The sequence below is a fragment of the Mesocricetus auratus genome, unplaced genomic scaffold (genome assembly GCF_017639785.1).
Source record: "Mesocricetus auratus isolate SY011 unplaced genomic scaffold, BCM_Maur_2.0 Super-Scaffold_100004, whole genome shotgun sequence".
Classification (NCBI taxonomy): domain Eukaryota; kingdom Metazoa; phylum Chordata; class Mammalia; order Rodentia; family Cricetidae; genus Mesocricetus; species Mesocricetus auratus.
The window spans coordinates 57,342,109-57,370,011 of NW_024429189.1; the positions used below are offsets into that span (position 1 = coordinate 57,342,109).

The following is a 27,903-nucleotide window of genomic DNA, read 5'->3' on the forward strand; positions in this document are numbered from 1 at the left end:
TGTGTGAGGACATAGGCCCTGCCTAGAAATTTAATGTGAATATCATATAAATTTCTTTTCTATTAAAAATAATGGTACTGGTTTTCTTTATTAATTTTTACATTATATTTTGATTTTACTTCTGTGATTGTAATTTAGTTACATTACTATCATCCCTTTCCTACTTCCAGAGTCTCCCATATGCTCCCATCTTTCCTTCAAGGTTGGTCTTTTTTATCAGACAACAATCTAAGTATTAACTCAGTAGGGAATGAAAGAGGCAGAAAACCATTTATTAAAATCTACTGTCTCTTTGTTACTTAATATTTGTAACAAAAGTGCTCAATGTGGGGAATGCACTCTTGTTCTACCTGAAGTAATTTTTTATACAAGAGTTTCTGCATAGCATCTTTCATCTCTGGATTTCTCAGGGTGTATATTAATGGATTCAACGTGGGAGTAATAACTGTAAATACCACACTTATCGATTTATCAATGGGAAAGTTAGATACTGGTCTAACATAAATGAAAATACAGGGAACAAAAAACAGTGCAACCATAGTGATGTGGTAGCCACAGGTGGATAGGGCTTTTCTTCTCCCTTCATGACTGTAGCTTTTAAGAGAGTTTAGAATGATGCATAGGAGACTAGGAAAAGAATAAAAATGATTATGCAGATTGCTCCACCATTGGCAACCACAGTAAGACCAATGAAGAAATTATCACTGCATGCTAGTGTCAGTAGTGGGTCCATGTCACAGATAAATTGGTCAATGACATTGGGTCCACAGAAAGGGAGATTAGACACAAAAATAACTTAAACCAAACCCACCACCCCAAGCTATCACTAACAGAAAGATGCAGATCTTCCAATTCATTATGTTCAAATAGTGGAGGGGCTTACAGATGGCCACCTAGTGAACATAGGCCATAACCACAATGAGGAAGACCTCAGCACCACCAAATAAGTGTTCAGTAAAGAGTTGAACCATGTGTATGAGATAGACTTTTTGTCAGAAAGCAAGTCCATAATCAACTTGGGTGATGTGGAAGTAGAATAAACAGCATCCATGACTGACACATAAGTAAGGAAGACATACTCTGGGGAGTCCAAGGTGGGGCTGGCCACCACTGTCCCCACAATGAGCAGGTTTCCCACCATCGTCACAATGTAGATGAGCAAAAAAAATGACAAACAATGCTTTTTGTCCAGTTGTATCTTGAGTGTGTCGCAAGAGGATAAATTCTGTTACATTGTTTCTCTGTCCCATTTATATATATATGTGGATCCTGTCACAATGAGAAGCTCAGGAGAAGAGGATCTGCAATGATACTATAAAAAGTACATGAATTTATTCTGTCCTTAAGCACATCTTCAGTGAAAAGGAAACTGATAATAGAAAATGAAGAGATAAATAGTAAAGAGAGGAATGTGATTTTAACATATAGAAAATAGTATTTTGTATGTAAAATTTCCTTATTTGTAGCATTTACATTAGGAGAATATAGAAAATAAAACTAATATGTTTAGACTCCAAAAACCAGGATAACCAAGGGAAAAGTTTAAGTTCATTGTGAAAATCATGGGCTTGAGTCATTATCAATGAGTAAATATTAATATGTTTCCATTTGCACAATTAGAAATAAAAAGATTGAACAACATGACATCTGAATCCTTTCTTTCAAAAGAGTCTACACTGCTGATAGTCATATCCTGAGTTTTTCTTTCATTGACTTTTTTTCTTTCCATTAGTCATCGTCAAATAAAAATTCACAAATTAGTTGATATTACTTGGAAAGTGTTACCTAGTAATCACGGGAATATGATGACTGCAGTGAACAAATACCAACTCTGAGTCTCCCCGTCATTGTGTGCAAAGATCCAAAGGGAAAAAAAAGAGTATAGCAGTGAATAACAGGTACTCTGGAACTACATTGTGCCTGCTGTATACCTAGGTTCACTCACCACCAGTGTGGACATCAGCAAATACATTAACTTCTCTGTGCATCTGTTTCATGATTTTCCCAGGGGAGATATGACACCACCAACTTCTGTTGAAGCAAACATAAAGTACCCTGAGCACTGGTGAACACTAGCAAAATCTAAATTAATAAAGTGCATCCTTGAAACTTGAACTAAATAAATAATACAATCTCTATTAATTTACTATTTATAAATATAAACCATGATATAAAAATATTATGCCTATTAACCATGAACTAATTTTTAGATTAAAATGAGTTTAACATGTATTAGATGAATTTGATTTGGTTTAAGTACATTTATAAGTATGCATAATATTTACCTTTTTTGAATAGAAGCAAATAAGTGGACTTCACACACACTTACTAGGACATGGATGTGAAAAATGAGAAGTGCACATTATGCATACACAAAAAAGACATAGTCATCCACAGAGACACGCATGCACACGCGCTCGCACAAACACACACACACACACACACACACACACACACACAAGAATTGAAGCCTAGAGTAACAAGTAACAAGACAAGAAAGACAGCATGTAGCACTTAAAAAAAAGATCTAGAGACTGATATTGGGGTTCAAACTGAAGGTCAGGAAAGCAAAGCAGCCGGTCACTAGCTCTCACCTTTAACTTGGGATAAAAGGGCTGATCCAGGAGCTCATCACCAAGCCTCAGACTGCTATCTGTCTTTGGTGTGCCTGGAGAATGAATGCCTTCTACTTTCAGTGTAGGTGGAGAATGAATTCCACCTCCTGATTCCTTGCTCAGATTTTTTATAGCCTCTAGGGCTGGGATTAAAGGTGTGAACTATAATTCTCTTTTAGACAGATTCATTCTTGTGTAGATTTGGGTGGTATTGGACTCACAGAGATCAGTCTATCTCTAAATCTTAGTCCTAGGATTAAAGTTGTGTGACTGGATTCTATGGCTTCTGGTTACTTTATTTTCTGAATCCTCAAGCAAGGTTTAATAAATCATAAATAATTCATCATTATGAGTGTAAACAAAATAATAAAAGTAGTTCTTAATGTAAGATAAGCAAAACAGGGCCAGAGAGAATCTAGTATTTCACAAGATGGTAACCATGTTGAACCTTCTACATGTCTCATTCACATTGTTGCCTCATCTCATTCAGCAGACCCATCCTTGAAGAAACAGACTGAGTATGGCACACGTTTTGCAGGACATAAGTACAATTATGATCTCCAGTCCTCCTTAAGCTATAATTTATTTTGCATGTGTTTGCTTCTTCTCATACTTCAGTTCTCATTTTGGAAAGATGGACATTCCTGATTATTATTTAATAGTCTAATCATTTACATGGCATAGTAAAAACTAGCATTTGAACTATAGTTTATTGTGTCAACTGTCAAATATTTTTGCCACAAGAAATTTTAAAAAATTAACACAGGTTCTTAAGAATATGTTTTTCTCAAAGAGCAAAGAGGCATATTGAGAAGGTTTAGGGGGAGAAAAACAGAAGACAGAAATGTTGCAATTATATTATATTATAAATTGTAAAATAAGAATGATTTTCTCAAAATAAACTATATAATGATAAAAATACCACACTAGTATTTTCTTTTATGGGGATGGGGGTTCGAGACTGGATTTCTCTGTGGCATTGGAGGCGGTCCTTTTAGACCAGGCTGGTCTGGAACTCACAGAGATCTGCCTGCCTCTATCTCCCAAGTGCTGTGATTAAAAGTGTGCACCATGACCACCCTGCCAGACTAGTATTTTATGATAATAATTTTACACATCTGTCTAATTGGCAGTAGTTAGACAATGTTTTGAACCTGAGTTTGTTTCTGAGTCCATACTAAATTTCTTGCTCATGTCTTTTATAAAACTGCACATAATCTTCAGGGTCAGGGTACACATTGGAATTTTATATTGTAGCATGGTTGTGAAGGTGCCTGATTTTTCTAATTCTCATATCTAAAACAAATTATATGCACATATACTGTGCAAAATACAAATATCTCATGAAGAAAAATATTGGGTACTAAAGAGTTTGGTTTGATACACACATACATACATACATACATACATATATGCATGCATAAATACATATGTATTGCTATTGCAAATACAGAAGATAAATGCCAGTCAAATATAATACTAAAACAGACTCTGTATTGTCAGAATAATATTTGTGTTTTGGTAGATTTATTATTTAATTCAGTTGCCCCATGGGACAATATATGGTCTTCAGATTATTGCAAGATATCACAGTGATCTGCATCTAGCATTCATTCTTAGTTGTTTTGAAAGGGTACATTTTGAGTCTTTTCCTGGTTCACATAAGCTATGATTCTTTCACTCAGGTTGTTATATCACACCTATAGATATGGTATGATAATAAAATATATAAATAATTTATGTCTAGTTCTAGAAGTAATAACAGTGGATGACTGGTTCAATGTTTTTGCACCTGCTTCTCATTAAGTCATTCTTCCAAAGAGTTAGAAAAGTGCAAGGTGAATGCTTATAATGTAAAATCATTTAAAGTGAACATATACTATATAGTTAACGATAAAAATTCTTACCAGATAGGAAAAATTGCTTCGTGAAGAAATAGATATATTTGGTGTGTAAAACTCTGTCTGTTAGTGAAAATCAACCTGGTCTGGACCACTCTTTGGTAGCTCAAATATACAAATGCACAATTTAGCAAGATTAAAATATCACATAGTTGCCAGGCGGTGGTGGCGCACGCCTTTAATCCCAGCACTCGGGAGGCAGAGGCAGGCGGATCTCTGTGAGTTCGAGAACGGGCTGGACCGATAGCCTCCGCAACAATACAGAGAAACCCTGTCTCATAAAAAAAAAAAGCACATAGTTTTTCCCTTAATCATTTCCTGTGAAATAACCAAAAATGACTCTACTATGAGGACTCACAGCTGACATGTTTAAACTTCACTGCATAAATTTTAGGCCCTCTGTTGACACAGCCAGGTTTCAATTTAATGTCTTAGATAAGAAGATGAAGGAAAAGTTTCCATAAGTATAATCAGACTTCAACTTTTTCTCAAGTATCATCCTCCTAGGAAATACTTGGTCTTCCTTCCCAATTAAAAACTTACTTGTAAATGTCTTACACAAACTTCTGGGAGAAGTCATAGATGTAACAAGAGACCATGATAGACTGAGGACTGGAGTCCAATTATGGCATCCACTAGCTTATATTAAATGGAGTACTTACAATGCCCTTGGGCCATTCTACCTGGAGAACAATTCCTCCATTTATATGTGCAGATACAACCTATGACTTTTACATCATCACTTATTTAAAGTTGAGACTAGCAGGTCATAATACAGCTATTTGTTAAAACATTTCAAACAAATTCAAATTCAACCATCTATTGCAAAGACGTTTCTTCACTAGACAAGGCCCTATAGGATAGAGACTCTGCCAAGAGACAGGATGAGAATTCTTAATAATGTAAGCAACCTATAATAAGAAAAGAAAAATTCCAATGTGGAATGATTGATAAAACATAAAACATGAGATGCAAATCATCAAATATTTAGGAAGGCAATAATACTTAGAAGATTCAGAAGGAGAGAGCATGCCTGTTCTTCTCCAGCACCCAAGCACAGCATAGCATTCCTCTATAGCAGTCTTATTTTAAATGTTCACTGCAGACACATGAAAAAAATAATGCTAAATGAATTTATTTATATATGTAAATATGTCCACAGAATGGGAAAAGATATTCACTAACCCCACATCTGACAGAGGGCTAATCTCCAAAATTTACAAAGAACTCAAGAAGCAAGTCTCCAAAACACCAAAGGATCCAATTAAAAGGTGGGGTGCAGAACTAAATAGAGAATTCTCAATAGAGGAGGCTAAAATGGCCAAGAGACACTTAAGAAAGTGCTCAACATCCTTAGCCATTAGGGAAATGCAAATCAAAACAACTTTGAGGTACCATCATACTCCTGTCAGAATGGCTAAAATCAAAAACACCGAAGAAAATTTATGCTGGAGAGGATGTGGAGAGAGGGGAACACTCCTCCACTGCTGGTGGGAATGTCAACTCCTACAGCCACTTTGGAAATCACTATGGAGATTCCACTGGAAATTGGGAATCAATCTACCAAAAGACCCAGCAATTCCACTCTTAGGCATATATACAAAAGATGCAAATTCACACAACAAGGATATCTGCTCCACTATGTTCATAGCAGCATTATTTGTAATAGCCAGAACCTGGAAGCAATCTAGATGCCCCTCAACTAAAGAGTGGAGAGAGAAAATGTGGTACATTTACACAATGGAGTATTACTCAGCAGAAAATAACAATGGAATCTTGAAATTCGCAGGTAAATGGACAGAACTAGAAGAAACCATCCTGAGTGAGGTAACCCAGTCACAAAAAGTCAAACATGGTATGTACTCACTCATATATGGATTTTAGACATGGACCAGGATAGTGCCAGTGTGCATTTCCACTGACAGGGTCTGGGAAACAGGAAAGAACCTAAGAGATATGCATGGTACCCCAAGAGAAGAGGAATGAGGCAAGATCTTCTGAACAGATTGGGAACACTGTGAGAGGTGTGGGGGAGTGGGAGCTGGGAAGAAGAGAGGAGGAGAAGAGGAAGAGAGAGTAGGTCATGAGGGAACAGGAAGGCTGAGTGGGGGGTAGGACAGGGGAAGGGGGAATCATAGGTTAGAAGACAGATCAGGCACCAGTGTGACCTCTAGTGATCTAAAGAGATGAAAACAACTGGCAAGCTAAGCAATAGTGTAGAGACCACCTCGAATGTCCATTCTTGATAATGAACTTGATGTCTATAACCATCCTGGAACCTTCATCCAGTGACTGATGGAAGCAGAGGCAAACACCACAGTTAAACACTGAACTGAACCATGGAACCCAGTGACAGTGAGAGAGGAGAGATGGGCAAATTGACTGGCAAAACCAGCAGAGACAGCTGATCTGAACAAGGGAGAGCTCTTGGACACCAGATTGACAGCTGGGAGTCCAGCATGGCTCTGATCCAGACCCCCTGAGTGTGAGAGTCAGTGAGGAGGCCTGGGCAACCTATGGGGTGCTGGGCAGTCGACCAGTGTTTACCCCTGGCATACAAACAGACATCGTGTGTCCATAACACAAAGAGGGATGCTCTCTCAGCCTGGACTCTTAGAGGAGTGCCTGGACCCTGCCCTGAGTGAAATGACTGACTCCAGACATCCCCTATGTGGAAGGAAGTGGCCATAGAGTGGGAGGATGGTAAGGAGGAGGGGGGGGGAGAGGGACCTGGGATTGACATGTGAAAGAAGCTATTTAACATTAAAATAATAAAATTAAAAATTAAAAAAAAGAACAGGCAAAAAGAGAGACAAGGAGAGGGGATTGTGAAAGCCTAGCACTTTTTTTTAAATCACTTTTTATTTTAATTTTAAATAGCTTGTTTTACATGTCAATCCCTGTTCCCTCTCCAAGCCTAGCACTTTTAAAGGGTGCAGGTGTTGCATGGCTGAGGGTAGAAAGGCACCTGGCTGCAGGTCAAGCTGTAAATGCTTTTCTGGAACAGCAGGAGCTAACAGTAACTTTAACGAGTTTGGGAGTGGGTAGGTGAAAGGCTTCTGTACCTTGATATTAAGTCTCTTCCAACACAGCCAATCAAACCAAGACAAATTAAGAATTAAAAGACAAGGTTTACTGAGTAAAATGCTTCTGGATGGTGTCCTGGCTGCCCAGAGAGGAGACAAGGAGAAGGAACCAGAAAACCACATGGTCTTTTCTTTAAAAGCCTTTTCACAGGCTTTCTGAGACTGGGCAGGATTAGGAGTGAGGGTGCCCCCTGAGGCAGAGCTCCACCCAAATATCTCAGATTCCTTGGGTATATGGACACTGGATTCACATGTGGTGACTTCAAATGAGCGTAAGATGACATGGGAAAGGGTATCAGGGAGTCAGTGAGAGACTCAGTGGGCACCTGCTGAAGAAGCATTCTGTTAGTTGCCATCCTGGAGACCTCAGGCATTTGTTCCTTGAAGGAGCTGAGGAGGCAAATTACCAGGAGAAAAAAAATCAATGCCAGTATGAGTGCTATGAGTGGTGCTTGTAGGTCTCTGATGTGGCTTTGGGCGATGAAACACAAACCACCAAACTCACCAAACCCGCATGGAATTTCTTGGGAAAGGGAGAGAGAGGGGGGTCTGGAGGTACACGTTAACCAGTCAGGAGCAGAAATGGGAAGACAGAACAGGCGTGAACTTGCTTTATAAAGGGAAAGAGAGCAGTTTAGAACTAGGCTCAACAGTTGGAGTCCTGGAAACTGGAGTCATGGAGATGCCTTTGGCTCAGTTCCTCGTGGCCTCTACATGCAGAGTCCTTATGTAAACACTTAAAAAATGCATGACATAGGCACGCAACATTTGACAGCCTTTGAGCTGTCAGTGAGGAGGGATCACCTGTCAAAGATAGATCCAGGAGTGAGGGAAGATAGCATGGAAAATAGCTATTCCAGGGTGGGGGGAGAACCTGAGAATTAGAGAAGCCCCACAATGAGGAAAAGTTCCCTAAGGAGAAGGCACAGGTCCAGGAGAGTGCTGGCACAGAGTGACAGGTGGGTTTGATGGAGAAAACACTAAGGTAGGAGAAGGAGAGGGGTCAGGAGTAGGAACAGTATCAGGTTGCCCAGGACCCTGGGAAAGGGAGAAGCCAGGATATTAACAGTGCTATTCATGAGAATAGTGGAGATTATCAGCAGGAATGGAATGGAGATGTGTCCTGGTTGTACTGACAAAGATGTATGAACAAGGCAGGAGAGCAAATAGTTCATTCATGAAAACATCTGGGAGAACTGGAAGGTGTAGGGTACCAGGTGCTAGACAGACCATTGATTCTGGATAGGTGCTCTCAAACATGGAGAGATGGTACCAGCATCGGTGTTTCAAGAGTTTGGCAGTCAAAGTCCTGTCCGTTGGGACTCAAGAGACTTGGGAGGTAGCTGTTTGAGGTGTACTGGGTCCCCTGGGGAGTATAAGGCAGGCTCAGGGGCAGTTGGATCTAATGACATGGGGGCAGGGGAATAGTTGTCAGCATTTGAACAAAGAAGGGACCTCAGAAGGGAGAGGTAGAGGAGGTACCTGGCCAGTGGAGGAGTTTGGGCCAAGAGGTAGTGATTGAGGAGGAAGGATTTTCCATAAATGAGCTCCAAAGTTCTTAGGCCTCTAGAATGTGGGGTTTCCTGGAGGTGAGATAGAGCAATGGGAAGAGGGAAGGGCCAAGATAACCTGAGTTCAGAGGAGAGCTTGATAAGTCTCTTGACCTTCTCAATCTTTCCCAAGGACTGTGGACAGCAGGGGGTGTGGAGCTTCGAGGAAAAGTTGAGAGTTTCTGACATGAATTCTATTACTTTACAAGTTAAGGCTGGCACTGGGGTTGTGTACATAAGTGCAGTGCCCACAGAGAGCGCATGTCAGATTTCCTGGAAATGGAGATACAGGTGGTTGTGGGCTACCCAACATAGATACAGTCCTCAGCATTATTTATATTTGTGGCTTTTCCTCCTGAAGAATATCAATTTTCTTGTTGATTTTTTTTCTTTCATATTGTTGGCTTTTTATCCATATTGCTGACTTTCTAATCCATTTTGCTGGTACTGTCTCCTGTCCAGGTTGTGAATTGATTTTCTTACTTTATTTATCTTCTTGTTTATAGTCCCTTTGAGATCATAGGTTACTTCTACTATAAAATTTTTGGCTCTTCATCCAAAATTCTACTCATTTCAGTATTTTTAAATTTGGAGGTTGAGGAGTGAGGGTCTTTTGGAGGAACCATGTTGCTTATGTTTTCAAGTTTCTTGTATTGGCTATGATTTGTGCCTCTGTTGCTTTGTGTAGTCATTACTTTTCTTGTTACCATAGTAAATACAGAAAGTGACCTACAGAGGAGAAGGCTTATGGTTTGAGGGGATACAGTCCATGAAGGCACAGGAGACACAGCAGTGGAACACAGATGATTGGTTACACTATGTCTATGTTTAGGAAGCAGAGAGGTGAGCACAGGTGCTCACATGTGTGTGTATGTGTGAGGTCAACTTCCCGTATTGTTCCTTAGGGGCATTCCACTTTGTTTTCTCATTGTATTCCTCCTTCTCCTCCTTTCTTATCATATTTACTTATTTATTATTTGTACGTAATGTCTGTGTGTGTGCACACATATATGTGTATGTCTGTGTGTACAATTCCTAGCGTGTAATGTGAGTGCTGGGATCTGAACTCCAATCCTTATGGTTATGCAGGAAGCACTCTTAACCACTGAGACATCTCTCTGCATTTCTACCTTATTTTTATTTATCTATTTGTTTAGATAAATAAATGGTAGCCTGGAGCTCACCATGATTTATGAGCAGGCTGGTGGCCAGTGAGCCCAAAGGAACCTGTCTCTGCTTCCTCAGCTCTAGGATTGCAAGCAACACTACTGTCCTTTCCTTTAACTGTGAATTCTGGGAATTAAACTTAGATTGTCATGCTGTGGGCAAGCATTGACTGATCTGTCTTCCCAGTTCTCCCTCTTTCGTCAACCTAGAGCTGTACTCCAGAGTGGTGCCACTTACATTTCCCTCCTCAGTTAAGTCACAGATGTGCTCCAAGGAGTATCTCATGGTGACCTCAAATCTAGACTAGTTTGTTGTGGAATAATCTTTTTGTACAGTGTGAAGATGTGTCTTTGCCAAGACACCTTCTGCTTGGTTTAATAAAGATCAGAGTGGCCAAAGGCAGACAGGTAGAGGTGAGGCGGGATTTCAGGCAGAGAGAGAGAGATGAATCTAGGTGCTGGAGGGAGTGAGGTCAGGGGATGTGGAGAAGAAGCAGGAGGTACACGAAGAAAGAGAGGTAAAGCCACAAAGCAAAATATAGATTAATGTAAATGGTTAATGTAAGTTATAAGAGCTAGTGGGACAAACCTGGGCTATAGGCCGAGCTTTCATAGTTAATATTGTAAGTCTCCGTGTTGTTTTTTTGTGAGCTTGTGGTCCAAAGAAGAAACTACTCAAGTTGACAGTGGAGATTAGTCCTCACAGTTTGGATCGCTCTTAAAACTGCTTAAAACGAGGGGCTGGAGAGATGGCTCAGCGGTTAAGAGCACTGACTGTTCTTCCAGATGTCCTGAGTTCAATTCCTGGCAACCACATGGTGGCTCACAACCACCTTGAATGAGATCTGGTGCCCTCTGCTGGCATGCAAGCAGAAGGCTGTATACACAATAAATAAATAAAATTAAAACTGCTTAAAACAAGCAGTCTACTGTTGAGAGCACCTCCTCATTACAACTCAGAGAGAAGAGAGACTGTTTTGGAATGAGGCTTCGCTTTTCCTGCCACACCTGCATCTGTGCCCGTTTATCTGCAGCTGTGCCCGTGTACCTGCAGCTGTGTCCGTGTACCTGCAGCTGTGCCCGTGTACCTGCAGCTGTGCCCGTGTACCTGCTGCTGTGTCCGTCCGTGTATCTGCAGCTGTGCCCGTGTATCTGCAGCTGTGCCTGTGTATCTGCAGCTGTGCCCGTGTATCTGCAGCTGTGCCCGTGTATCTGCAGCTGTGCCCGGGCACCTGCAGCTGTGCCCGTGTATCTGTAGCTGTGCCCGTGTACCTGCAGCTGTGCCCGTGTACCTGCAGCTGTGCCCGTGTATCTGCAGCTGTGCCCGTGTACCTGCAGCTGTGCCCGTGTATCTGCAGCTGTGCCCGTGTACCTGCAGCTGTGTCCGTGTATCTGCATCTGTGCCCGTGTATCTGCATCTGTGCCCGCGTATCTGTAGCTGTGCCCGTGTACCTGCAGCTGTGTCCGTGTATCTGCACCTGTGCCGACGTATCTGCAGCTGTGCCTGTGTATCTGCAGCTGTGCCCGTGTATCTGTAGCTGTGTCCGCGTACCTGCAGCTGTGCCCGTGTATCTGCAGCTGTGCCCGTGTATCTGCAGCTGTGCCTGTGTATCTGCAGCTGTGCCCGTGTATCTGCATCTGTGCCCGCGCACCTGCAGCTGTGCCCGTGTATCTGGAGCTGTGCCCGTGTATCTGCAGCTGTACCCGCGCACCTGCAGCTGTGCTCCGCAGGGCTCGCTTCTTTATGGCCTGTCACCTTCTGTCTTTCCATGCTTTCAACCATCTTGTCACTCCGTTGGTGAATTTCTGAAGCTTTCTCTCCTCTCATTGGAATGGATAGAATCCATATTTTTCTTTTCCTGTTCCTTCTTTACTGGGTCATGCAGAGCACACAGAGGCAACTTCTTGTAAGCAATTTTATCGAAAAGACTCTTACCTTTTTAAACCTTTATTTTGAGATTAATCAACTAGAGACAATATTAGCTTCCAAGTATATATAGCAATGACTTGAGAATACTCTGGAATGCTTTGGTGGTCTTTTGATCAGTACAACTTCTTTGAGATTAATCCTTGTCGTGTATGTCATGTCCTTGTATTGCAAACACGTCAATTGTGTGACTATATAATAATTTAGTTATTAATTTGCCTGTTGATGGGTATTCATTTAAAATTTCTAGCTGTTATGAATAAAACAAAATTATTTAGATAAAAAGAAACTAAGTTAAGGCTGGTCCATTGTCTGTTCCTGTGTCTGTGCCATGCCAAATGGATGAATGATGTGGTCCAGGAGTACCTGAAATATCATATCTGTCAGGATGAGGGAAATGCTTCTATTTATCCTGTAAAAGTGTCAACAAGAGTTAGGAGATAACAGACATATTTATGAATGGGCAGGTGGGTGAAGTCCGCCTTCCAGTCCTTGCCATGTTGGTGTCCTTGAAGTGCACCAACTGACATATCTGGAGGGCCCGCTGTGGACTGGCCTTAGCATATGTCTGCCAGGAGGAGTGAACCTGTAAAATACAACCTTGACAATGGATAGGGTCAAAGAGGGGCTCTAATAAATGAAGCAAAGCTTTGAGGTCTGTGTGTAAGGTCTGCTAGATGTTTAAAATGATGGACAATGCACATGTCACATAGCTGATGGTGGAGAGGCACCTGGTAACAGAGGATGATGTAACTACTTTGATGCCAGAGGCAGACTGCTATCATGGTGGGTGGAAAATAACATCATCCTTAAGTGTGTCTAATATATCAAATGAGACTCTTTTGGAGAAAAGTGATTATTTTTTATTAGCAAGCTGCTGTGAATTGGAAATAGCTTCTTCTGGGTTGGTGTGGGAGTCTTATCTACTTGCCCTTATAATTGCTTGGACCACTATGGCTACCACAGTTTCTGTAAATTCATATTTGTATCAGTTCTGTTATAACTTAAAGAGAGTATTAATTTAAAGACATCCATTCCCATACAATCTTTCAATCACCTCTTCTGTACAGCTCCATAATCACAGGCAGAAGGGTTTTAGTGAATGCATCCCACTTAGGACTGAGTCCTCTATTCAAAATAATCAGATATTGGAACCAGCATACATGTCCATCAATGAAAGAATGGGTAATGAAATTATGGTAAATTTGCACAATGGAATATTACTCAGCTGTTAAAAATGAAAGTTGCAGTTATATGGATGAATACAGAAGAAAAATCATGCTGAGGGAGGTACCCAATACCCCCCTAAATATTGTATGTGTTCTCTGATATGTGAATACCAGATTTTAAGCCTTCAATAGACATGCTATAATCCAAATAACAGTAGAGGTTAGGTATAGAATAAGGGGTTGAGGTACGAGAAGATGATATTCAAAAGTCAGGTAAATAGAACACATATTTTGGGAGAGAAAGGGGCAAGATAAGAGCTAGAGGATTAAATGGGGAGAAGAATGGTAGAGAGCTGTAAGGGAGGGAATACAGAGAGGGACAACAAACACCAAGGACTATACCATGACAAATGAAAGACCTAGAGACTGATATTGAGGCTTAAGCCTGAAGCTGAAGATCAGAAAAGCAAAGCAGCCAAGCCACTAGCTGTTACCTCTTTGTCAGCTCAGACAAAAGGGGCGATTCTCAAACTGTTCCCGACTTCACTGTTCCTCAGATTTACTCAGACTGCTATGCAATCCCCAACTTGGCTAGAGAATAATCCTGAGACAGACTACTGGAGGCCCTGCTCCTGTCGTTTATACCTCTCTAGTATGGATATTAAAGGCATGTGATCCCAGGGGCTGGGATCACCTTTGTGTGAGTATTTCCTTTTAAGACTAGATCAATTTCATGTAGTCAGTGTGCCCTTGAACTAACAGAGATCCATCTACCTCATAATCCTGAGTCCTGAGATTAAAGTTGTGTATCTATTGAGCCTTGGGCAGTAGATCAGTATTTATCCCGAGTACACAAATGGAATGTGGACTCCCATCCAACAATGTGAGATGCACTCTCACCCTGAACTCTTGGGGGAGGTTCTAGGCCCTGCCCTGGATGAAATGACAGACTGTGGACACCCCCAAGGAGGGCCTCACTCTCCCTGGGGAAATGAGAGGATATTGAGGGGGATTGGGAGGAGGTCACAGGAGGAGGGGAGAGAAACAGAGAGGGACCTGGAACTGACTCGTAAAGCAACCTTTTTCTAATTTAAATTTAAAAATAAACAATAAAAAATAAAAAATAATTGCTTTTACTATGCATAGTTATTAACATTGAGGAGAAAGTGTTCTAAAATAATCTTCTGATTTCCACATTGTGTATATGAGTAATCTGTAATTATTTCTTCACCATTTATATTTACTTATTTTTAAAATTTAATTATTTATCGTTTTTTGAGAATTTCATTCACGAGTACTGCAAAATAATTCCCCATTCCTTTTATTCCATCGAACTCCACCCATACCATCTCACTCTCTCAAAAAATCATGGTCTCTTATTATCAATTATTATTGTTTCATATATATTTACATATTTATTTGTTTCTTTATAAATACAACTTTCTGAATCCAGTAAGTGTTGCTTGTATGTCATCTAGAAGGGATGACTTGAGATCAAGTATTCTATCAGAGTAACAGTCCCTAGAGATTAACTTCCTTTCTTAGCAGCCATCATTTTATGACTTATTTTATTCACTTCATTTCCTTTTTCTTGTCCAAAGTTTCTTCATGGCATTTTTCATCTCTGCATTTCTCAGAGTATATATGAGGGGATTCAACATTGGGGTAATAACAGTGTAAAATACAGTCAACGATTTATCAATGGGTAAAGTAGAAGGAGGTCTCACATACATAAATATACAGGGAACAAAGAAGAGGATTACCACAGTGATGTGGGAGCCACAGGTGGATAAAGCTTTGCGCCTCCCTTCCTGACTGAGATTCTTCAGGGAGTGAAGAATGACCCCATAAGAAATAAGCAACAGCATAAAGATGACCACACAGATTGCCCCATCATTGGCAACAACTGTGAGGCCAATAACATATGTGTCTGTGCAGGCCAGTTTTAACAAGGGGTACATGTCACAGATGAAGTGGTCAATGACATTAGGACCACAGAAAGGAAGGTTATATACAAAAAGAAGTTGGACTACAGCATGCACAAAACCCCCCACCCAGGCTAACAACAATAGCAGAACACACACACGCTGGTTCATGATGGTCAGATAATGCAAGGGTTTGCAGATAGCCACATACCGGTCATAGGCCATGACAACCAAGAGTAAAATCTCAGCACCACCAAATAAGTGTCCTATAAAAAGCTGGGTCATGCAAGCTTGGAAAGAAATAGTTTTTTTCTCATAGAGTAAGTCTATAAACATATTTGGTGTAACTGTAGTTGAATAAACAGCATCCATGAATGATAAGTAACCAAGAAAAAAGTACATGGGTGCATCTAAACTTGGGCTAACCACAACAGTCACAACAATGAGTAGGTTGCCTGCCATAGTCACAATGTAGATGACCAAGAATACAACAAATAATATTTTCTGGCCTTCAGGACTCTGAGTGAGGCCCAAGAGAACAAACTCAGTCACATTGTTTCTTTGTTCCATATATTCTTCTGTATATTTTTATGTCAGTAGTCAAACAAATTATTGGAAATCATACCAGTGACTTCATGAAATTTTAAAAAGTTGTTTATTCATTCTGGAAATAAGAATACAGAGATCATGATTTATTTTATTCCAGAACTTTTAGATAACACAAATAAGAGTCTGCAAATTCAGTGATGTTACAGGTTACTTGAAAGATATATAAGAATTAAAGACATATGCTGGAAAAGAACAAATTGTCAAATGAATGAGCTCTTATACCTAGATTTTACAACTACATAGTAGCTGAGAAAACAGACATGAAGCTAGCACGATAAGAAAAAAAACAAAATAATATGAATTAAGGATATAATGTAAAATTAAAACAAGTAAATACATAAAAGAAACAAAGCATGCAAGAAAATAATAAAAGACAACAAAATAGGTAATATTATAATATCAAAAATCAAAATATATAAAAAGACTTTAAATGAAAAATATAATGTTTAAAGAGAAATTAATAGAAATATATCCAAATATATGAAAAACATGATAGGATACTGAAATTCATATATTAGTAGAAAATGAAAAACACTATAGGATGCTGAAATTCAAATATAAGCAGAAAAATAAAAATCATAACCGAGTCTATAACTCTCAAATGAACAACAGATTACTTGTGTAGTTTAAAAGAACATGTTCGTATTCTGAAATACAATGTAAATTTTATATTTTGGGTACAATTTGACATGAAATATGAAAAAATAGAAGTATTTATCATCTCACCAGTTGTATCCTTTAAGCCTGTTCCAAAGAAATTGAAGTCATGGAACATGAGGAAGCACTTTGCTGTTTTACTTATGATCACAGGAAGCAAAATAAATTTTAAACGCTAATAAATAACTCGATAGAACACAAAATCTATTATGTAAAAATATCTATTTAAAAAGATAACAGTTACACCCAAAAGATGGTTGAACAAAACAGAATTAAGCATAAAATTACAATAAAGTGATATGATACATATTTATTATAAATGCTTTATATGAGAAAATGTGAAATAATATATTTTCTTGCAAACATTTATATTTATACTGTTTATTCAGGAAGAAGCAAGGAGTGTTACATGATAGGATGAAATTCACAGGAGGAAATGATCAATAGAGAGAGACAGAGGGAAAGGAAGAGAGACAAAGGAGGGATGCAGAATTGATTTCATATATGAAGCTAATATATAATATATACTTATATATGCTTTAGCACACAGGAGGAGGACAATTTTCAGGAATTACATCTCTTTTTCCACCACGTGGGTCCTGGAGGAGGATGAAACTCAAGTAATCAGTAATCAGGTTCCATGGCAGGCACTGTTACCAGTTGAGTTAACTCACCAACACACCTCTTTAGCATTCCCAAAAACACTATTCTTGCATCCCCCCTATGTTTACTATATCATCAATTTTCTACCTATATTGCATTATCCTTTCATTACACTTACATATGTCCCTTTAAAATAAATCTATCCTCTTGCCCTATATTACTTTCAAGGGAGCACCTACCTCCATTCTGTGTTCTTTGTATATTCCTCACTTCGCTAAGCCTGAAAGCTGTTTTATACTTCCTCTTATTTGTCCTGTTATTTATGTCAACTGAAGTAGCAACAGGCTTAAGGGTTATGTTAGTTTTTTAAAATACCCTCATTCAACTACAGCAGCGATACATTATCCTCTAATATTCAACACATTAAATACTGCTAAGAGAATATCTGAATTGACACTATCAATTTCCTGTCCAGTGGAAGATCCTGCAAATAGTTACACTGGAAATTTATTGTTAAAACAGTAATCAGGAAAGCATATTCCAGATTTTTATAACATTAGACATCCAAAAGCATTGCAGTTTTATTTGGCTCCACATACATTTTGGTAGTCACAATGAATCCTTAACAGGAATGATTATCACCACCTCATATACAAAATGTTAAAAGACCCTTGCAAATAAGTCTATATCGTTAGTTACCTATGTAAGGGCATGTTCATTCAGCCCAAATTCAGGAGTATGGTTTCTGATTACTGGTCCTGAATGATGACAACTTCACACACTGATTCCACTTCTTAAGAAGGAGCAAAATTATACAGGTGCCAATCTGGATTTTGAACTGCTTCCACCTTCATGTTTGCAAGAATTCTGACTGCTCGGTCTTTCAGAAAAAATACATAAAACTGTTTCACCTTATTGGGACTTTTAAATTGTATGTTTGGAATATGCTATAATGACAAAAATTTTAGTATGGATCTGCAACATAGAAATCTGAAATCTTTCATTTGAAAAAATTCTTGAAATAATAAAAAATATTAAATATGCATGCTGAGGATACATGGGTGAATTTTGTTGGATACCGTGAATGCATAATAAAACTAATTATAATTTATGTTTTACATAGAAAATTAAAATAATAAAATACCCTTTAAAACATTGGAATCTAGGGTATAGAAATCTGTAGGTATAGTTGAACTCAGGTTCCCTGAAGGATGTAAATAGCCTGAATCTGCATCCCATCATTCTTTTTTGGGTTTATCATTTCAGATTTTGAAAACCCAGATACATGAATACTGATATAGACAAATGCTCTAAAGGAAGAGCAAAACCTGTGGATATTTATACAGCACATAATGACAAACTATCATATCATTGTATCTCCAATGGTGATTTTCCTCTAATTAGAATCATTGGGACTTTATTTGTAATACTGAAGTTAGGGTTATGCATCTCCAGATATGCCCCCAAGGAAAACAACTATAGATTTACAGAAGCATAACCTTTGATGAAAATAATCATGAGTGAACAACTTGAGGAGAACTTACCAAATAAAAAAGTCTAATCAGGGCCAAAAAGAGTTTGTATAAAATCTCACACATAAAAATCACAGTGAGTATATAGTTTAACCTACACTTTCCCAGTTGACAATTAATTTTCCCAGTTGATATTAATTTTGAACTAGTTACCAAAGGCTTAATTCAAATGCAGGGATCTTCCTTACAGGGAAAATTTCAAGTTTATATAGTTTTAGAGGCCAGCTAGTAGACTGTGTTTGAGTACAGGGGTAGAAAAAGAGAATACAAGTTGAAGGTTTGTCTATTTCTTTCAGATACCTCAGAGAATAGCTACTGAAATGGATTTTGCAGTCACTAGTCTACCACACATATTAATACATATTTCAAAAAATTTTACTCACCTAAAATAAGTATCTGTAGGAATTCATCTAAAAATTGATAACAAAAATGACTAAATTTTAACCAATTGTTTACAAATATAGCAACCTAATCTATAAATCTCCACTGGAATATGCTTTATGGGTAAAAATTTCTACTAAGAACTTTAATTGCCTATAGTGATATTGTATATAATCATGTTTTAGAAACATCAACAATATTGTTTACTTTCTTTGAAGTCTTTTCTTCTTTTTTATTTAAATTAGAAACAATCTTGTTTTACATGTCAATCCCATTTCCCTCTCCCTCTCCTCCTCCCCTGCTCCCCCACCAATTCCCTATCTCAAACCCATTCTGATCTCCAGGGAGGCTGAGACCTTCTATGGGGTATCTTCAAACTCTGGTGTATCATTTGGAGCAGAAAGTAGGCCCTCCAGCAAGTGTCTAGACTGAGGCAGTATCCCTTTATGTGGAATGGGGTCCCAGAGTCCATTTGTATATTAGTGATAAATAATGATCCACTACCAGAGGCCCCATAGTTTGCCCAGGCCTCCTAACTAACACCCACATTCAGGGGGTCTGGATTGGTCCTATTCTGGTTTCCTAGCTATCAGTCTGGGGTCCATGAGCTCCCCCTTGTTCAGGTCAGCTGTTTCTGTGGGTTTCTCCAATCTGGTCTTGACACCTTTGCCCATCACTCCTTCTGCAACAGGATTCCAGGAGTTCAGCTCAGTGTTTAGCTATGGTTGTCTACTTCTGCTTCCATCAGCTATAGGATGAAGGCTCTAGGATTGCATATAAGGTAGTTGTCAATCTCATTATCAGGGAAAGGAATTCAAGGCAGTCTCTCCACTATTGCTTAGATTGTTAGTTGGTGTCATCCTTGTAGATCTCTGGATATTTCCCTAGTGCCAGATTTCACTTTAAACTTATAATGGCTCCTTCTATTCTAGATTTTTATTAGTGTAAAATTAAAAGTGGTAATTACATGTATTTCAAGTATATCACTAATATTTTGGTCAATGTCTACTATATGAAATGGTCACTATAAGTAAGTAAATAACACACTTATCACTTCAAGTGACTGATTATTTCTTTAAATCATTTTGTAGTTAGAAATAACTATATCTATTTGTCATGATTTTCATATTTATAAACAGTAGATAATGTTATAAACTATTGTTTTAGTCAAGGTTCTCTAGAGAAACATAATGGAATGAATTAATATAATAGAAGAGGTGTTGTAGTCCAATGACAGCAATATTCAAATGAAAAATATAAGAATCTGATTGTTGTTCAGTCCACAGTGTTAGATATCCCAGCTGGTCTTCAGTCTATATGAAATCCCAAGAAAAAGTTTCTAATGCTATTGAAGGAATGCCTCAGAAGTGGGATAAACTTACCAGCATGAGTAAGAGCAAGCAGGAAAAAAAGCTTCCTTCTTCCCTGTCTTTTTATGAAAGCCAGATCAGGAGGTATGTCTAAAATTTAGTGTGGGTCTTTTCCCCTATGTGATCCCATCAAAAAAGTCCTTCATAGATATGCCCAAATGTAATCAAGTTGATAACTAAGGTAACCATAATAGCTAAAATGTACAATCATTGTTCCTACATATTAAAATGGAAGCATTTCACATTATCCTTTATCCTCCAGGCTCTGACAAGCATTATGCTTTGCTTCTGTAAGTCTACTAAACACCCCACAAACCTGAAATAATGCATTGTCTGCTTTCTGTACTTGAGATAGAGATGTGATTTAGTTTAACAATATACATTGTAACAAATGGCTATGTATCTTTCCTCCTTAAGGCTGAATAGTGTGTTATTGTAAATCACATTGTCCTTATCCATTCCCCCAGGCCAAGAAATTTCCGTGTTTTCATATGTTGATCTTTAAAAATAAAACAACACTGAATATGGACATGCACAGTTGTATTTCAGATTTGTATTTGTCTAAATTCACAGAAGTAACATTCCTTGATAATGATTATTTTCATATTTAAAAAGATTTTACTTTTAATAATTCATGTTTTATTACATGAGAGTTTACATATATGTGAAAGTATATGTCCATGAAGTCCAGACAAAAGAGCTGTGACAGGAGAACTGTGAACAGAACTTGTCTAATCTCCAACGTTTCTTTTCTTTTCCAAACTTATTTCCATAATAACTCATGATTCAATATCTCCAAGAAGAGTACAGAGGATTTTTCTCTCCACACTATCACCAACATTAATTTTACTTTGTATTTGATTTATGCAATTCATGTATTATTTTGGTGTTTTTTATGTTTACAAAGGTCTACCATGGAACTCTGCTCTTATTTTAGTATTCCAAATGCTTGACTAATAGGCTGTTACCACCAAAGCCAGACCTTCTGCCTTTTGACAGCAACTGTTCTAACAGATGTGAAACGACAACTATTTTTAGCTCTTATTTTCATTTCCCTAATAGATAGTAACAAAGTGAAACATTAATGGATATGTGGATCATTTGTTAGTCTGTTAGTAATGTCTACTGAGAATTAGGTACTGGAATTTTGAAGTAAATTGAGTTTAGTTTTTGCTGTTTGGTTTTGGGTTTTTTTCTTTCTTTTTAGGATTTTTCTTTTATTTGTGATATCATAATTACATAATTTCTCTTTTCTATTTTCTCCATTCCATGAAGCACATATACAATACTTCTTTGCTTTCCTTCAAATTCATGACTTTTTTCATCATTGTTTTCATTTTTGGTACTGGATCTCATGTAGATGACCTTGAATTCTTGATTCCCCTGCTTCTACTTTCTAGGTGCTTGAATTGCAAGAATATGCAACCATTTTCAAATAGGTTTGCTCTGTTTAGTTTGAACAGCACAATCTTAAGGGACTGAACTAGGGCTGCACACATGCTGTGTCAGAACTCTATCATGGCACTATGTCCATGTGAGCTTTATTTATTCTAAATAAGAAAATGAAGTCATGTCATTTTAAGAAAATATATAAAACTCCCAGCATATATAACCAGTAAACTACAGTGATTTAACTGTAAAAGAATAATGATAATAGTATAAACACAGTTTGTATGTAAATTGAATTAATCATACCTGGTATGAAAGGAAAATAAAAGCATATATCTGAGAAGGATGTTTTTTCCAGAAGATGTGTGTCTACAAAGTGAGAAAATGGTCAAGTGATGGCTCACTTTACAATGATATGACATTTTTTTGATTCAGCTTTTCCTTCTCATTTATCATCATTGAATTTCTTAAACGGTAGATGAATGTGACTAGCATGAGGGTCACTGATGTCTAACACAAAGTGTATAGCTTTTGTAACTGCTTTGAAAGGTTTTATTTGCTTCTATCATGACATCAGTGTACAGAATAACCATTTTTAACGCATGCTGACCTCAAACTCTTGATACTCCTGCCCTTGCCTCCTTCAGCAACTCCTCCTGTAATGTCCGTTTTTAATGAACACATTTTATAGGAAAACACAAAATATACTCCCATGCATTCAAATAAGAGTTCAGAAGAGTTCAGGGCCACTCAGTGTTATTAATTGATGATTTCCATTTCTAAATTATGTATATATATACATATGCGTGTGTGTATATATATATCATAAATTACTATTTAGTATATAGTGTAAATGACAGTATACATATATACTGTCTAAGGCTTTCTATTGCTATGAAGATATACCACCATAACCATGGCAAATCTTTTAAAGAATAACATTTAATTGTTTGGCTTACAATTTAGAGGCTTAGTCCATTAAAGTCATGACAGGACATGGCAATATTTAGGCAGACATGTGCTAGAGAAGGATCTGAGAGTGTAAAGGAAAATAAATCTTGATCCTTAAGAGACAGGAAGTGAACTGTCACACTGCTAGTAGTTTGAGTGTAGGACACCTCAAACTCCACCCTTTCAATAACACACTTCCTTCAGCAAAGGCACACCTCCTAGTAGGGCCATTTCTTAAGAATTGTACCAATTACATTCTAACTATCATATTTACATGAGATTTATTTATACAAGGCAAAAATTTCTAGAACTCATAGAAAGTCAAGTACAAACATCTGTATCCATCATATATATTAGGTATAATATATATTAATGTGTATGTCATAGAAATTTTGGAGTCGAAGAAGCAGGAGGAGTTGGATGGAAAAGGAGGAGCAGGAGTTGTTATATGCAATTCTCATGTATGAAATTTTTAAAGTATTATGCCAGTTTAGCAGAATTATACTAGTTGGTTCTCCCCTAGGATGTATGACCTCTTCTAGTCATAGACTCTTGGCCAATTAATGGTAGAAGTTATGTTTTTCACTATGTGGAGTGGGACTTAAATCCTGTTTACTATCATAATATGTATGAGTGTTTTCCCTGCATGTATATAAACAATAGCCATACTCCTCATGTCCATAAAGTCAAAAGAGTGTGTCAGATTCCCTGAAATTAGAGTTACAAATAGTTGTAAGCCACCAGGTCTTTTGCAAAAGCATTAAGTGCCCTAGTCCCATACCTGGAAACCTTACCTGGTTACAGAGGATGACCAGTTCAGACTCTGAACTCTTCATTACTGGAAGTCTTTGTAGGGGTCACCCTCTTAGAATCCTTGGGAGTGTCTATTGCACTAAATTTACATCACCCTCCACAAATGCCTTCAATTTCAGTGCTCTCTTTCCCCATTCCTTGCCCCTGATTCCTCCTGTTCCATTCTTACTCACCCAAAAGAATGAAAAAATGTTGATTTAATGATGTGGTGATAGTTTTCTCATATTAGTTGTAACCTTTTTAAAAATTTAGACAAAAAGGGGGATATGTGGTGATATTTTCCTTGAACAAATAAAGCCTATCTGAAGGTCAGAGAATGGATCTTGCAATAGCTAACCATAGAATTCTTGAAATAGGAAGTGAGCTATCTAGCTGAGAGGAAACAGAATATAGGCAGGAAGAAATGTGAATTCATGCTCTTGTCTGCAGAGATGCTAAGGAGGTAAGGTATAATAGCGGCATATTCTTTCTTCTCTCTGGTCTCTCAGCATTTTCCTCTGTCTGGCTCCAGGTTCTAGTTATTTAGACCAATAAAGAACTCAGTTTGTATAATGATGCAAATTTTCAGTTAGACTAGAGGACTCAGTTTAAGATTCCATTGTACATCATAGGGACACTAATCAATAACTTGCATTGAATTCTTCTAAATTTTAAAATTAGATTTGAAGTTATGAGGAAAAACAAAAAGTACCATTTAAGCAACACATATATTAAAATACAATAAAATAATTATAATTTATCTCAATAATTATGTGAAATGCTAAATAATAACATAAAAACTGCATTCATCAATATTGCATAAAATATATGCATATATATGCAAATATATACAAAGCTTAGCAATGAGATTACCTTTGGAAACAAGAAAGGGATTATACCAGTCACTTAGACAAATTACTTTCGATGGCTTCAATAATAATGCAACATAAGATACAAAATAATTTGCATGAATCATAGATATGCATAAATTTATGTTTTTAAAGGATGAATGTTCTAAGATGTATATTAAATTAGTAAACCTGGGTGTCCAGCCTAATTCATGCTACACTGCTATATCTACTAAATATCCTCTCAATAACAAACATTAAGACAATAAATAATAAAATTTACTGTATTGAGAGTATGGATGATCCACCACACTGTAGACTGAAAAAATAAAGAACCGAAATTTTGAAAAAAAAGTAAGCTTAAAATCTATAATTAAATACCAAATGAAATGTAACATTTAGTAAAAACAGTTTATAGTAAACAACATTTTTGTTTTATTGATACTTATTTTTTGAAATATTGAAAAACTGATATACGTAACTGGTGGAAAAACAAGAATTGTTTCACAACTTGGCATAATGTGGGTTTCAAATTATAGCCATTCTATCAACTAGAACTGTATTATAGTGCTGTCTTCAATTGAATCTCATATAAGGAAACTATTCATATCTTTAGCTAATCACAATATCACCTAGCATTAAAGTACATAAAATGGAAAATGTTTTAACATTGACTCAGGAAAAAACAAGGAATCCTGAAGCAGTGCACAGGTATTAAAATCATCCAGGCATATCATATAACAAATAATTACTTTAGAAAAACTTTTTTCCTAGGGATTATTCTCATTGATTTTTCATGAATGTCGGTGATAATTTCAAAATATTGATTAATTGACTGCTTAGAAAATAATAAACCCCTGTTTTCTGTGCCCTAGTAAAAATTAATAGTTGTAAGTCTGATCTCAACAGAAAATTAATTCTGCTCCTCAATGTCTTTGTCTGCAGAAAAGCATACCTAAAAAGAATTCCCTGAACAAATTACATCATCTTTTGTTAGAATTTATTGCCTAATTTTAGTTTTAGAATTAGTATGTTCAGCAAGGAAACAATCTTAATCTTTTCATAGTTAATCTTTCACACCAAAGTTTTTCCATACAATTTTTCATCTCTGAATTTCTCAGAGTATATATTAAAGGATTCAACATGGGGGTGATAATCGTATAAACTACAGTCAAGGATTTATCAATAGGAAAGTTGGAGACAGGTCTAACATACATGAAAACACAGGGAACAAAAAAGAGGACAACAACGATGATGTGGGAGCTGCAAGTGGACAGGGCTTTACGTCTACCTTCCTCACTATGGGTCTTAAGCGAGTTCAGAATAATCCCATAGGAGACTAGAAGAAGGATAAAGACAGTCATACAAATTGCTCCACCATTGGCAATCACAGTGAGGCCAATTAAGTAAGTGTCAGTACATGCTAATCCGAGTAATGGGTTCATGTCACAGATAAAGTGATCAATGACATTGGGGCCACAAAAAGGGAGGTTGTAAACAAAGATTACTTGAATAAAAGAGTGGGCAAAACCTCCAGCACAGGCTGCCATTAATAGTAGAATGCAAACCCGACGTTTCATGATGGTCATATAATGCAGGGGTTTACAGATGGCTACATAGCGATCATAGGCCATGAATACCAGAAGGAAAACCTCAGCACCACCAAATAAGTGCTCTACAAAGAGCTGTACCATGCAAGCTGAAACTGAAATTGTTCTTCTGTTGCAGATTAAGTCCATAATCAACTTGGGTGAGAAGGCCGTGGAATAAACAGCATCCATGAGTGACAAACAGGCAAGAAAGAAGTACATTGGGGAGTCCAAGGAGGGGCTGGCAAACACTGTACCAACAATGAGCAGGTTTCCCACCATTGTCACAATGTAGATAAGTAAAAACATGACAAACAATGCTTTTCTCCCAGCAGGATCTGAAGTGAGACCCAGCAGCACAAATTCTGTCACATTGTTGCTCTGCCCCATTTAGTCTCACAAGAGTAGATTCAGAGATAGTAACTCAGGATAACACCTGCCAGGAAATTGTGAACATGTCCAGGAATCATTTTATCATCCACAGCATCCTGAGTTTTTAGTTGTAAACCCCAACTGATTTTTAATAATTGTCTATCAAATTACTTTTACAGGGTGCACCATTGATGTACTGATAACAATATTTCTCTTTGGTGATTTTGTTGAGGCCCCAGCAAACAGGTTTGTTGTCCAGACTTAAGTGGATTTTTGTATCTAAGACCAAACAAAAGTTCCACAGTTATATACCTAGAATTCTTCTTTAAAATAGTTTTTCACAAGTATCAGTGATGTCAAGGGAAAGGTGCTAATTTTAAGAAATCTATATACTTGGTTGAAAATAAATGTAGAATTCATTGACTAATATAAAGTCTATCATTTGAATTGGTTGTTATTTTGAGAGGAGTAGCTTTATAATACTATCTGTGTAATCCCCAGGCTGCTCTGCTCCAGGCATATCCATCTCAAAGCTATGAAACTGCATCTTTACATTTTCTCCTAAATATCTCAAATGAATTTTCTCTTTTGAAATTTCATATTAAATTTCAAGGAGTTTGATGTTAAACAGCATCAAAAAGTTATAATATAATATAATACATTGGAGACAACATTATCTGATTCATTAAAGATTTGATGGCTATAAAACTGTCTTACTCTTTTTTTTTAATTAAAGGATTAGCATTCTTACTGAAAATTATTTAATAAATAATTTAATATAGTTCATAAAATATAATCGCAATTTAAAATAGTTATTTTATGAATCTGGTTCATAGCAAGTAACAATTCTATATTCATATCCCAACAACTTTGCTTGGATCATTTTAAGGTTCACTAATAAAAGTCAGTATCAAGTTTCTGGAACACATTATACGTTTATTTCCTTGCATTTGGCAATTTCATTATAAAATACATTTACTAACAAACCCAAAATAATTATATTTCTTTCTTAAAATCATGTAATATATAACACCCATAAATGAGATGATGAGGTGTTATCTATTGTAACATACACAATAACAAACATATAATACTATTTGACCTTGTAGAAATTAGGTAATAATCATATGATAGTACTGGATACAATATAAGATTTGCATTCCAGTTAGCTTTTTTTGACACATTAATTTTTTTGTTTTAGAAATCACCAAAGTGATTAATTAGGCATTAGTTCTGGTCAGTACTTTATAAGAATATTTTAGTAGCCCTAGGCCTTTTTCTCAGAAATTAATATCCTGAGTTTTCTTTGATCTAAAAATCATTCTCACCTCTATAAAGGGTGACTGCAATATACAATAAACATATATAAATAATATATAAGTATTTTATGGACAGATATAAAACTGTTTGACTAAAATTCAAATACTCTATAACGTAGCCAAATATTTTTATCCTCTGTAAAAATGTTTCA

The 27,903-nt window shown here is 37.2% G+C and overlaps 2 protein-coding genes and 1 pseudogene across 2 annotated transcripts; all 3 read right to left on the minus strand.

The window, feature by feature from the left end:
* Positions 1-321: 321 nt before the first annotated feature.
* Positions 322-1,250, minus strand: LOC101828768 (annotated as a pseudogene).
* A 13,591-nt stretch (positions 1,251-14,841) lies between these two features.
* On the minus strand, positions 14,842-15,909 carry LOC101828509 (olfactory receptor 4A15-like). Its single transcript, XM_040744915.1, has one exon. The coding sequence runs from the start codon at positions 15,907-15,909 to the stop codon at positions 14,992-14,994; it is 918 nt and encodes a 305-aa protein (XP_040600849.1). The 3' UTR covers positions 14,842-14,991.
* A 9,596-nt stretch (positions 15,910-25,505) lies between these two features.
* Positions 25,506-26,450, minus strand: LOC101832842 (olfactory receptor 4A16-like). The gene has a single exon (XM_005064977.2). The coding sequence runs from the start codon at positions 26,448-26,450 to the stop codon at positions 25,506-25,508; it is 945 nt and encodes a 314-aa protein (XP_005065034.1).
* Between the last annotated feature and the right edge of the window lie 1,453 nt (positions 26,451-27,903).